The sequence below is a fragment of the Plectropomus leopardus genome, chromosome 12, assembly GCF_026936395.1.
Source record: "Plectropomus leopardus strain MGB_pleo_1.0 chromosome 12, ASM2693639v1, whole genome shotgun sequence".
In the NCBI taxonomy this organism is placed as follows: domain Eukaryota; kingdom Metazoa; phylum Chordata; class Actinopteri; order Perciformes; family Serranidae; genus Plectropomus; species Plectropomus leopardus.
Genome location: NC_142187.1, coordinates 15,954,055 through 15,968,395, shown reverse-complemented (window position 1 = coordinate 15,968,395; position 14,341 = coordinate 15,954,055). Strand labels below are relative to the sequence as shown.

Here is a 14,341-nt window from a genome sequence, read left to right as displayed (position 1 = left end):
GATAAAATGCAAAAGCAACTCATTATCAAGGAGAATAGTTCACTGTAATAACTTGAGGTATGGCGCTTCCAAACAAACATACGGAAATGCTTTGGTTTTGGGATGTCAATGAAATAAACAAATTAAGAACCAAATTAAGATCTGTAAAAACAGGGTTTGTTAGCATGTGAACTGCTCGATGCCAATCTGTTTCACTTTTTTACTTAACTCTCAACAGATGACCAACCTAAGACCTGTTTTGGGTTCAGGAGTTGTACAATGTTGACAAAAGTTTTTATTTAAAGGTCCAGAGTGTAGGATTTAGGTGGATATATTGGCAGAAATGGAATAGAAAATATTAAGAATGTTTTGTTTACCGTCTAATCACCTGAAAATAAGAATTGATGTGTTTTTGTGTGCTAAAAATTGTGACTGTTTATATCTACATAGGGAGCAGGTCCTTGTCTACGTAGTTGGCCATGTTGCATCATCATGTTTCTTCAGTGGCTCAGAATAGACAAACCAAACACTGACTAGAGAGCCATTCGCGTTTTGCGTCAGCCACTACAGTCAGTTGCCTCTTTGTGATGAGATAATTGGAAAAACACCAATTTTTTAAAAACTTGAAACTGCTTTATTCAGTATTATAACCGGTTTAAATCACCTCATCAGTAGCTTGGCTGGCTTGGATTATATCTTGGCTCCCAATAAAAACCTCCTTAACATAGATATTAAGTTATCAGAGAAAAAAGGAGAGGAAACATTAGCAGGTGCTGGGCTAGTGGCCCGTCTGTGACAAGCCAAAGTGTTATAGAAATGATTGAAACATGACGCTGCTTTCTTCTTTATTTGTTTGTTTTTTCCACGGTTTTAATCACCAGGTCCATTAATTTAATTTAATTGTTTAATTTGACTCCTGAACAATGACCACTGAAAGGATTCGAACCAGGAGACCTTTCAGTTGGTTGCAATCTTGAGTCCTCACCACTAGATGCCACTATATCCCCCTAAATCATACACACGCCCGGTTCCCTTGATATCTATACGTACAGGGATTAAGCGTATGCTTGGTGTTGGCTTTACTTTTTACTTCTACTTTTCTCAACAAATGACCAAACTCAGGCCTCCATTGGGTTCCAAAGAGCTTTACAATGGCCAAAACAGTTAACAAACCCTCTCACTTATTTCCTCTGATGTTTTTAAGACCGAGCCGTAGATCCCTGTCAGACTAGGGTTTTATCTCAATGAGAGTTTCAGCCTTGAGAAGACTTTGCATCACTCTCATGCTGAACTCCAGATCAGGACATGCTTTTCCTTCATCAAGGCCAAATACATCTTTTCGAAGACTCTGTGGCCTCAGCATTTTTTTACATCGACACATCAACTATATAAACCCCCTCAAGTTCACCTCGTAAGTCACATCCTCATTGCTCTCCCTTATCTCGTCGTTCATCTACCAATCCATTTGGTTCGTCTCTCATCCAACCAAGCAAAGAGCAATAACAATGTCTGCTGCAAAGTGTGTGGTGTCTCTGATGGTGGTGCTGGTGGCTGCAGTGTGTGTGGCTCATGCACAGGAGAGGATTAAGATGTGTGGGAGAGACCTGATACGTCTGGCTGTCTCGTCTTGTGGTAGCTCTCGGCTGAGGAGAAGCATCCCGGACGTGGACCTGGGACAGCATCAATACACCTCTCACTGTAAGTACCTAAACTTCCATTTTCAAACATCAGACGCTTTAACTGAGAACTTTAATTCACTTAAACCCTCTGTATTGTGGATAGATTTGAGATATATTTAAGTTTTTAAACATATAGAGACAGATTTAGGAGGGTATCATCTCCTCTGCTGCAGGAACATTGCCTTAATTGTTGAACTTTTTGAACATCGAACCCCAATCCAGAAAGATGATACACAATAGCATTTTTGCTAGCTTTTTGAATTTTTTTGTCTTGACTATGTCTTGTTTGAGTTAACTACACTTTTTTAAAGTGTCACATTAAGTTTTAAGCACAAAACTTCAAATTTCCAGGCTCTCTCTAAATACCAGATATCTTTCCACCTCCTCCTCACAGGGGACCAGGACGCCTCCGTAGAGGACCATCAGGCTACTGAGACAGTCAACATCCCTCTAGAGTCTGACGGGGAGATGGATGTCTTCTCCTTGGCACCTCACTGGTATCCCCTGTCCTCTCGGATTAGACGAGCTGCTGGAAAAATATCTGATATTTGCTGTGAGAAAGGATGCAGCATGAAAGAACTTATCCAATTTTGCTAGATACAGCTCATTACCTGTCATATATCTGTGCTGGGACGTTGTTTAATTACAGAAACATGATCATATTTAATAAATTATTTAGAATGCAATAGCCCAATTCAGGGCAAAATATAAAATCACAATGTGCACGCTTTTGTACAGAAAAATTTCTATTAATTTAACTTATTCTCTGTATCACTGTAGAAAGTGTTTATTTGCAACCCTTAAACTGTAATAAAGCTTTTGATCATTATTATTGAGGGTTTATTTGTTATCTGTAATTCAGCTTTTTTTTAAATGTATTTTATTATCTAATTAAGTGCAAAGAAAAACTATCAATTCAATGCCACCCTTTTGCAACCCAATATATTCAGGATAACTACATTGAAGGGAAACTGGCTATTAGGAAACTCACATCCACAAAGCTAAGAGGCATGCAAGAGAAAGAGTTGGTCAAACTTGATACAACAAAGGTTAAGATATTATGTTTACGCCTCTAGTAAACAGTGGATCCTACACTTCCCAAGATACAACCCAGTCTTTTAACATGTTTAAAATTTGACCATTTTATAACTGTGCAAGGCTTATACCCCATACTAGATAAATTAGGGGTGTTGATGCCTGGAAAATTGACGCAAAATAATAATCACTATGTACTGCTGATTAAGTGGCATCAATGGTAACATATTTATCCTATGACCTGCAGTGTTAGAAATATCTGCCTTGTCTCCAAAATAAAGGAACTAGATGGCACTCAGCTTGTGTTGCTCACAGCCCCAAAAATAGATTTGAAAATCTCGAAAGCAATGTGTCTGTCTAGAAGTCATGACACGGTTACCCACAGACCTTGCTGTGAACGGTTGCATGTAGAAGCAATTTTTCTTTTTACCGGACTACACCCCCAATCGTATCACCATGCAGAAGGAAGCGTGCATCTACTTATGGATGAGCAGCTTGTGACAGTGAGAGATGCAAACATTAATGGCATCCTCAGCTGGGCTGTAAACGTTAGCTAGCTCGGTGGTGCTAGGTGAGCTAGCATTAGCTGCACGCTTCCTTCTGCACAGTGATCCAGTTGGCAGACGTCTACGGCCGGTATCTCCAACACTTGACAACTCACACCAAAACAATCTAGACTGATAAATAACACTACAGGTAAGAAAAATATATGTATTTTTGATTTTAGGTGAACTGTCTCTAACATTTTACCACTGTTTACTGTAATTCATGTATCATTAATTAGTTCCATAGATTAGTTATAGATTATTTCAGTCATCAGATCTGGGTTGAATAAACTAACCAGTGACACACCAACAACATTAATTAGCACGGTTTTCTTCATCGTTAATTCAAATAATGAAACCTGCAGAGACATTAAGCTTGAAGTTGCTAATGGATCAGATAAACAAGCATGTAAGGACAGACACATGAAGGCACATGCACTAACACACAGGACCCACACTTGAGTAATGCCACAATGTCAGTGCAGTTGACATCGCTGGTGCTCTCTCTGATAGTGCTAAATCCGATTGAGGCCTTTGGCCGAACCATTTAGCTCCATAACAACAGAAATAATCTCTGTAAACCGGCCAGTTGCTCACACTGAGGAGTGTATAATTCTCTCAATGGATAATCGAATGTGGTGCTGATTATCTGCCACTCTATACTGCAGCCTTCACTAAATGACTCTTAATAGCAAATGAAATCAGTGCACAGTGACTGATTGGTTAATTAGTTTTATTTGGGGACGGAGGGATTGCGGTGTATATGCAATTGTTTTTTGTTTAATTGGTTTCATTTGCTGTGTTATCAGACCCCCCCACCCCCCCACCCAAAAGATGAATTTTAAATTTAGATCAAATTGTGAGCAGATAATTTTGTTTGGAAGGTTTTTAATTACGGATACTTGGAGAATACAACACCCTGATAATGTTTATAACAATCAACTAAGTCTACCAAACTGCTTCTGGGCATAGAGTTGATTCTACATTCATACACAATATTAAAGGAGCTCTATATAATATACAAAACATTAATATAGCAGCATATGACTATTAGCTTTGTAAAGAAGTGGTGGAGTAATGATGTCCTGAGCAGAGAATGAAGTATGAAGTCACGCTCCCTCTTTGTTGTGACAGAAGGTGCAGCCGTGCGTGCACATTAGTGCATGTGTAGATCCCATAGGATAGCTAATTGCCGCAGCTGTGCATTTATATTATATTTATATACCTACGTTTGCAAACAATAACAAAAACTGGAGTTCAATGGCTAAAAATTGTACCCAATATAACACATTTGTCTTGACTTCTTTACACCCTCTTGATTTGATGCATTGTGTAAAATGCCAATAAAAAAAGTATATAAATGGATAAAATGACATTAGAAGACATCTAAATACAGAAAAGAAGTTTCTCACTTCCATTTAGAAAATGAAACTATATATATAAATATACATAAAAAATACTACAATGAAATAATAAAACTAAATTTTATCGTGTAATTTTCAAATAATCCTGAAAATAACTGTGTGATTTGAACTGTGTCCTAAATAGAAAGAGAGTATTCACTTGGTACCATTTCAGATAGTGTTTTAGTCAGTTTAATATACAAAAAATTCCCTTGAGGTTATTTTTCTTGAAATTGACAACTGTCAACCAAGTCTCATTCCAAACTTGTCAGATACCACGCTTGGTCAGCGACCCAATGGCATCACACACACAAGCGCAGAGGCACCCTTTGGCAGCAATTTGAGATGCATGGGGCGGCGGCATTTTTGACGCCCCGGGCAATTACTGCAGTATAAACCAAACCATGTGCATTGTAGTGTCAGTCTAAGGACGTAAAATAAAAAATGTCTATATCATTTTGCCTATGTCCTAAGTTTATTATGAAAAGAGACTGAGGGGATTAAATAAACAGGAAATGTACATTTAATGCATGTGATAAGCCAAAATTCCCGTGTTTCTAAAAACTGATGCAGGGAGGACAGTGTCATAGTTTAGTGTGTTTAATGTGTTTCCTAAGTGTCAGTATTTGATTATTCATGTGTGAATGTGTTTTAACTATGCATAAACCTGAAACATTTCCCCTACCATTAGATCACATTAAGTAATTAAGATTATTAGGAAATTACAGACTAGTAAAAAAAAAAACTATAAATCTCAAATATATTCACACAACACCTGCATGCACAAAATAGAGTGTCTGCAGAGCGAGCAGGAATAGATTTAATAGAGAAATTTTATGCAGTGCCTTATGTTAACCAGCAGAGAGTGACAGATATCTGATTTCTGACGATTTCATTTCTGCACCGCTTTCCTCATCTGACAGTAGCACTTACCTCTCACAGCCGACACCGGCGAACAACCGGTTTGCTCTGCCAACTCAGGGGCTGTTACCATTGAATTTCAATGTTCCTGTATCAAGTTCAGTCATTACGGCCACACTTCCCCTCCTGCTGTAATGATCAGTCTCTCAAAGCTCATTATTATAAAATGCTCAATCACCTCAAGTGATCCTTTATCTCCTTGTGACGAGAGGAGAAATCTGATCAGAGGACACTTCTAGGCCTCAGTCCGTCATTACTCAGTGCCAACAGGAGATGACAAACACCAGGCGGCATGGGGCCTCTTTGATGGGCTTCTGTTTATGGCTGTTTTGTCAGCTGAAAAGCTGCTAAACTGAATATGGAAAATGAAATCAGAGCCTCTATCTTCTTTGCTGTCTTTCTATCTCTTTGTGTCTAGTTTCAGTGAGCAGGAAAAGCAGCAGGACAGAATAGCACCTCTGCTGAGTGCCAGCAGAGCTGCTACACTGTTCACTCACACGCACACACACACACACACACACACACACATGCACACACACACACACACACACACACACATGCACACACATGCCAGGCAGGAGACTGTGTGTGGTGGACCGGTGGGTGTCAATTTGCATGTAAATGAAATGGCTCTCAGTGCTCTTGTTTCCAGCAGTAAAAGTGTCAAGGCTAAAGATGCTATATTTGGTGTATGTGTGTGTGTATTCATGTTTTCATACTCTGCACGTGTCCATGTTTGGGCATCATTGTGAGTGTGTGTGTGGGTGTGCAAGACCGGGAAACCCATTTGTAGCCCATGTCTATACTTATCTAGTAAAGCACATCTTTTTGTGTGTGTTTTATTTTGGGTGTGGGAGCAGAAGTAAGGACGATGACTGACATATCTGTCTTCGCGTTTTCATTATTATTAGCGCTCCAGGCATTCTTCTACGTAACACAATCTGTCAGATGTGGTGTCAAACAAATCCTCAGCAGCGGGGTCTTTGTCTTGTTGTCTTGTTGTCTTGTTGTCTTGTCTTGCATGCAGTGTTTCCATCTCGACTCAGACTTTAAACTCTAAAATGAGATCTACACTGCAAGCTCGTTATATCCAACCTATATGACAAACAGTAGATCTGATCCACTCTGCTTATGTGAGAAATAAATGAAGCAAAAATCAAATCACATTAAGTCTACAACAAAATCTGATCATATTTAGTAGGGCATATTTACTTGCATTCATATAAATTCCAGTGAAGTATCTGCTGCAGCTACTGAACACTGACTCATGACTCAACATGTTGCCATCTTCAGTGATCAGAGCATTGGTGATATTTTTATGGAAGCTACTTTTAATATTTAGCCTTCAACTTGCGAGTGTTCATGCTATCATGCAACTTGTGGTGAGTGATTGATTGTAGAGTTATTGCAGAAATTGCAGTAATAACCTGTCAATAAAAATGTTCGGGTTGAAGGTTGTGGAAAAAAAAAAAACTTGGTGGTGTTTATTCTCCAACATTGTGCCACTTGTTTTGTCATTTCAAGCTGGCTTTTCATCAGGAAGACCTCTTTAATGGACTGTTTGACCAGTTTCCTACATGAAACTGTTCACAACAAGGTCTGTGGATTATCTGAGTAATCGGGTCATGATTTCTGGAAAGAGACATTGCTGTTGAGTTTTTAAAATATATATTTTTGGCACTTTTAGCACCACAAGCCGAGCACCATCTAGTTCCATTATACTGAAGAAAAGGCAGACATCTCCATGGCTGATTCCTCCAAAACTCTGCAACTCACACCACAACAGTCTAGACCGATATATTTATAGCAATACAGGTAAGAGGAAAAATATGATTTTGGAGGGAACTGTTCCTTTAAGTCTCCCAAAACAGTGAGCTGGAGAGTACAAAACCAGACCCTGAAACTGACAGTTTACAGTCCATCAAGAAAACGGAGATAGCCTGCTACATGCAGGGGTGGAAATAACAAATAACAGCCCTATTCTGTTAGCATCTTCACATCACATTTATGCCTATGTGTACAGACAATTTCCCTTTTTATAGGCTGCATTTAAAGCTGGTTAAAAGCAAACTAAAAAATAAACAAAAGTCATGTGAAAATGGTTCTTTTTAACTGCGCCAGTGAAACAGAGTAAAGGTGGTATATCAGCAGCTGTAGCAGAGAGGAAGCTGCAGGTGTGTCCGCAGCCGCAGGAGGGCAGAGCTCATTATATTAATTAATCACTGATTAATTGCACCACCCGGCGAGCAGCTAAGTGAACCAAATCAAACACACCCCATGTTTTGCGTCATCAACAGGTGCGCGCGCTGGATGTAGCTAAGATGCTAAAAGCTAAACTTCATGGATGCAGCAGCAGCGTTTCACTGAGGGACATGTACCTTCAGTGAGGAGTCAGTGAGGCCTTTCTGCTGACAATTCAACTCAGCATGTGTGAAAACTTTGAGGAGCGAAGTGGGACTGAGAAGCCGCGTGGACTGGTTATACTGGGACAGAAAAGCTGAGTGGACTGTAGCTTCGAGGATGAACTAGCAGAAAAGTTGAAGCTGCAGCAGATGTTGGAGAACTTCGCGGTGCACAAGACTCACGTTCAGACAAGTGAGTACAACAAATTACTGCAATATATTGCTGTAACCCATCCCATAGCCCAGCAACAGAGTGTTTAGTGTGTATGCTTGTTTTTGGTTAGATATTTGTGTTTGTGGCTTCAGCTGCTGCAGAAAAAACAGCCGAAAAACCAGCACACCACAAATTAAGTGGGGGGAAAAAGCGGATGTATTGATATCGGTATCGGTTATTGTAAAATAAGTTGTTTTATATATCATTGTATCGGATATTGGCAAAAGAGACAATATCCTGCATCCCTATGAATAACCTATTTTTATAATAACTGATTCAAGCATTACAGTAAAGTGCAGTTCTGCATGTGGTTTGTCCAAGTGGTGTTGCCATACCCCAGCTTAACTGCTGTGGACGCAATAAATGAAAGAGTTTTCTTTTTTTTTCTTGGGGTGGACACCCAGAGTCGCCTGCAGATTTGTTCCCCCCTTAATTTTGACTCCATGTTGTGGCCTTTTATATGTTGCTTGTTGCACCTGCCGTGGTGCCTGATGCTTCTTTGATTTATTATGTTATTTTTATTTAATTGTCTAAATTTTGCCCTCTTTTCTGACCCAACTCTAGTAAGGCTATACTAAGGCAGGTGATTGTGTGTTTATCATTGGTAATCAGTTGTGCGCACAGGCTGCAAAGTCTCTGATGTAGAAATGAAATTTATATTGTTTGTTTGGACATGAAGGTGTTGTGTTGTGATGTTTTTCCACTGGTATTTACGGTGACATTTAATGCAATTTATTTTGTAGCCTGATGTGTTCTTTTAAATTAACAGTAGTATCATATATCATCATATAACACTCCCTCCTTTTTTTAAAATGTCATGCAGTTTGTTGCAATATGTTATGCCGGGGGAATATTTTAGTGATGGGCCCGAGGAACGGTTATGTTTATGGAGTGAAGATTGTCCATATACAGGGTATTTTTTCTTCTTTTTTTTGTCTCCACTGACAGAACTTACACTGAATTGTGTTTACCTCTTCTGCTGATTCCCTTTTTCCTTTCTGTCTGTGTCATAGTGCATGCATGGTCAAAGAGCTCAGTGCCTCTGTGACTTTGGTTCTTTGTCTGGAGAGCTCTGCGGTCCTCCCAGGTTGCACACATTTGTCAAGTGTAAGATCGGTCTCTGAGAAGTCGTTCCCTCAGCTGGGAATCACATGTTCCACACACAATCCTATCCCTGATCAGGGAGTCGGTAATGTCGCCAAAGTTGCATGTTGCTGCTTAAGTTCTCAGTTCTGTTAAATATTTATCCAGATGCTCGTAGTTAGAGTTCACTACACCTGACTTTTTTGAGTCATTATTGCTATCGTAAAGTATCTTTATTGTAATATTTTCACCTGAGTATAGTATTCTAGTACGTTTTCCATCCCTGACTTTATTTTAAGTACAAAGGCTCCCCTTTTTTCTCTTCTCCTTAGGACTGGGTATTTGTGCTTGATACTTTTTAGTTAAAAAATGAAATAAGCCAATACTTAGTAGTATTGAAAAGTCACCAGTCATATGATAACTGCATTTGTTCCTTTTTGTGATGGGATGTGATCTCGAGCTTATGTTGCTGCGGTCTCTACAGCCGCTCTCCTTCTGTAAGTCATGTGATTCTAATAGTTCGGCTTGTTTCTGTGTGTGTGCAGCAGGGTGTATTCTCACCCAGTTCCCCAGTGCAGAGCTCGCACTCCCACAGCAGCAGCTTCAAGCTATACAGTCTGTGGTGTGGTGAAGTTGAGCGCAGTATATTTTACTGAGTTGCAGCTCAGCGTGCCAATTGCCACCAAAACATTAGAAAGTATGGCCATGCTACACATCACTCCATATACATTATGGGTACTGAATTAAATACTCCATTGGTATCGGTATGACATTAAGGGTACTGGTATTGTTACTACTATCTTATTTTTTTTAAAACAATGCACAGCCCTACATCTCCTGCAACTAATGATTTAAAAACATGAGGTAACATACTTTATCTACTTAATATCCTGTCATGGCTTCATGTCATTTGGTGATGATTCACATACTTTATTCTCACAAAGAAGAAGCCTTCACATCCTGGTCTTGCAGTCCTGCTCGTTGCCTCCAAGGCTTCACATTAATCACATAACACATGATGAGGTCATTTGGACTCCATAAAGCAATAGACACACCATCAACTGAATGTATGTGATCCTGCTGCTGAACCTGAAAGCTCTAAAAAAGACAAAGAGCTCTGCTGATGCACACTCTCCAGTCAAGGCCTAAATCCTTAATCCATGTCTAGTAAACCGGCCCCTAACATCATCCCATATATTGTGCAACTTGGTTGTCTTCCTCGCTGCACCATCCAGCATCACCTACGGTGATGTGACAGGTCTGTCTTCCTCTCTGCTTGACAACATTTAGACGGCCTGACCAGCAGTGACAGCTTCAGGAGCATCGTGTGATTAGACGCTGCTCTCAGGGGACGAGGGAGAGGAAGACAGAGCCACCAAAAGAGCTTTCTTGTTGTCTCTGATCTCCTCTCATCTACCTAGCTGCATGCCTGCGGAAAGTGTTTAACTATCTTTAGCATCGTTACTATGAGATGCTGCGAAAAAACAGGGAAAACGGTAGTAAAATAGTTCATGTATATAGTTTTATTACTTTATGAAATGCTGCTTCATATCATAGCATCATATTTTTTCATAACACCTCAGGCCAAGACGTTATTGTCTTTATTTCTTTGTTTTTTGATGAAATACATTTCCATCCAGTTGAGTTAAGAAATTCTAATATAAAAAAACAAAACATTAATTGAGTAAAATAAACTAAACTAGTAGACTGAGAAGTTATAGCAAATAAAGTAACTGAGTTTACTTTAATAACGTTTATGTGATTACTGTTAATAAAGTGTGTGTATTTCAAATATGTTGATAACAACAAAAGCGATTAATGAGGTAAATAAGTTAGATTTTCTGAGCTAAAGTCACATAAATTCTTATTAATCATCTCAATTTCATTTGCTTTAACCCTCTGAGACCTATTTTTGTCTTTTTTCGGGGGGATCTTCAGAGGGAGATAGTGAGTCAACAGTTTATAACACTTAGAAGTGGTATACATCATTTGAAAGCTGAAATTTGAAGATTAATTTGAGATGCAGCTCAGTCACCAATCTGTAATAAAATTGTGTTTTGGTTTGGTGCCTGTTCAAACTTTTAAGAGTAAATAAGGGCTTACAGCATAATAATTTCAGTATGTGATGGCTGTTCTCTTGCTCAGTTGTGTCTCATAAGTTGCAACCATTTTTTGGGGTTGATACCATTTGTTACACTTATTGGTGCTAGATTTAAGCTTTTTTACCATTCAATAATGGCTAATTAAGGTCAGCAACCCTCCAAAATACCACATTAAAACACCAAGATTTTGAGGAACAATATAGAAAAATCCATGCTGTGATTTGGTATACATGCTTCGGCAATTGGATGACGAGCACTTCTGTTCTGGAAACTGCAAAGAAACCCCCTTATTGTTAATATGCTTTTGAATGACATACATCCTCTGAATGCTTGAGGTCTGTAGTTTGTGGCTGTAAAGTTTCATAATGCTGTGACTATCCTAGAGGTCATGGAAGGTCATTTCATACTGGAAATGATGTCTGGAAAGGGTAGACTCTTAGGTACCATAGAACCCATTTTCTTTCAGATATCTTGGTGGTGAGAGTTCAAACATCGGAGCAGTATTTAGCCCCCTTCCAGATAACCTACCATCGCACAGTTACCTAAATTCTCATCATCTATTCATCTCAATTTTATTTGAATTAATTACACAGATGGTCCTATTTTGGTTCACTTCAGGATTACTTGAATCAATTGGATAGAATTTTTTTATATAATTGAAATAATACGCAAAACAGACCAAATCATTTCTTTGAGTGCTGTTTTTGCAGATGATGCATATGCACTTTTTAGTAGCTGAACTGCTGCCATTGAAAATGCCTTCATTATCATAAACACGCAGTATATCATCTAATAAATCGCAGGCTGCCAGTAAACCCTTGATTTATTGTCGGCTCATAAATTAAAATACTATAATAAGCCCTGTTTCAGTCAAAAACTCTACTCAGTCTATATAAAAAGACTAAAGATGCTTAACTCTGAGGAGAGATGCTGTGGTTCAGAAGAGAGATAATTGCTGGAGGGCATCGGTGGTCCCATATCCTTAACTTCCTCTGTGATTGTCTATATTGTATTTCTTTCACCCTCCATTTTTACAGTACAGTTGTCCATGAAATGTCACATATTTGGCTCCTCAGAAGTATTTTGCTATTTTTGTCCTCAAACATTTCACAGATATGACCAGTATTATTTTTTTTGGAGGGGGGCTCTTCATTAATATTTTGTAAATTGCATTCTATGATAGTCTGTGAGTATGTAGTACCAGTTTTCTGTTTTGTTCCTCTACAACTTAAATGTCCCCAGATTCCCATAGCGGTTGGCCTCTGAACCGAAGCCAATTATTACCTCAACTTCCTTAATTAGTTTCTCGCCCTATACGCTCCTCCATATGCATGTCATTATATCCGCTTAATCTGTCCGGTGGAATAATAGAAGCGCATGCAGCAAACACACACACACACACATACACACACATACACTACATTAACGACCACTTTGTCACAACCTTGGGGCCACTGGGAGGTGGTGAAGCTGAACTAATAGAGCTGAGCTGGTAGAGGGCAGTGTGGCAGCAGCAGCAGCCGCCACCGCTGAACCAACTGCAGGCGAGTTTTCTGCAGCTGCAGAGCTCAATGCCACCGCGCAGCACAGATAATGTGACACTGCGCCGTGCTCGCAGACAAATCTGTTGGCATCATATGCTGAATAAGAAGCGATAGTTTTTGGATTTTCGACACTAAGCCAGACCCATAGCAATATATTCAAACGTTTAAGTCAGACTTTTTTTTTTTTTTTTTTTACTGACAAATTGGAAAGACATTTGGTAAAATATTCAAATCTAGTTGGTTACTCTGTGGTCTTCAATCCGTTGAAATAAAACAAATATATGTATATTTTCTTAAACATCCCCTATACACCATTCAGAAGTCTCACTTTTTTTTCTCAGCATGATGTATACAACGAAGGCTCTATGGATTTGAAATGATTTTTATGATTATAGTATGGCACAGCTCACTTTTTGAAAATGAAGCCATGTATATACTGTGCATGTGAAATTTTTACTAGTCCAACTTTCCTTAATATTGTCAATCTACTGCTATTTTGCTTTTGGCAAATGACATAATATCGTATAGATGCTGTTAGATTGCTGCAGACTGCCTGGTAATACAGGTGCGTGCCTCCCTTTGTCTGCAGAGTTGGAGAGCTAATAGTTTTTTGACCACAGTGAAAATGTTTTTTTTTTTTAAGGCTAAATGCAAAAAAAAAAAAACCTGAATATTTTGTTAGAACAACATGTAATTTAAAAAACAAAACAAACTACATCTACAGTCGTCCTTTCTCAAAAATGTTTTACTTTTGGAATTTACAACACTTTGGAGTTACTAAAAATGTTTGGAATTTAATTCTACAAATAGTATAATACCAATAACATTAGTGTAATAGACCCCCCCAGCAGCATCTGAATGCAGATTTAGAAATTTGAGTGTCAAAGTTATGAATGGAGACGGAGGCTTCAAAATACTCAGCACAACCCCACAAACCATATTCCCAGAAGCTGTGTAAGATGACACATTTTTGTACCTTCCTGCACCCTTTCCCTTTCATAATCTCCTTGTAACTTCCCTGAAGTAACCTTAGAACTGTCCTGACCATAACTGTGACGCGATGCCACTTCACCTGGCAGTCAAACGTGATGCGATTACTGCACGTCCACCCATGCAGCTCGGCTCTCACTCTGCTGCTGAAGGCATGGGTGTCTTTTGGAGTTGAGGCTGATTGGAGTAAGCACCGACACTCAGCTGGTACTGTGGAGACATATCTGTCCACATGGTGTGTGACATGCATTCTTTAATACAGAGGCCGCACACACACACACACACGTAGAAAATGTGTGTGACTGAGTGAGTAAGAGAAGGGTAAGGGGAGAAAAACAAGACATGAGAGAGAGACAGCGGTGGGCAGGTGCAGAAAAACCATTACTCTAGCTGCTCTTTCACAGCTGCTCACCATTGCTCCATTGCACCTCTTTCTCTCTGTCG

General features: G+C 39.2%; 2 protein-coding genes across 2 annotated transcripts in view; both read left to right on the top strand.

Moving 5' to 3' along the window:
• Positions 1–1,484: 1,484 nt before the first annotated feature.
• Positions 1,485–2,468, top strand: insl3 (insulin-like 3 (Leydig cell)). Its single transcript, XM_042497154.2, has 2 exons — positions 1,485–1,677; positions 2,053–2,468. The coding sequence occupies exons 1-2, from the start codon at positions 1,485–1,487 to the stop codon at positions 2,253–2,255; spliced, it is 396 nt and encodes a 131-aa protein (XP_042353088.1). The 3' UTR covers positions 2,256–2,468.
• Positions 2,469–7,849: 5,381 nt separating this feature from the next.
• Positions 7,850–14,341, top strand: part of kcnn1a (potassium intermediate/small conductance calcium-activated channel, subfamily N, member 1a) — a 100,146-nt gene continuing 93,654 nt past the window's right edge. Inside the window, exon 1 of the mRNA XM_088085295.1 lies at positions 7,850–8,157. The gene's annotated coding sequence lies outside the window, so the exon portion shown is untranslated. The remainder of the gene's footprint in view (positions 8,158–14,341) is intronic.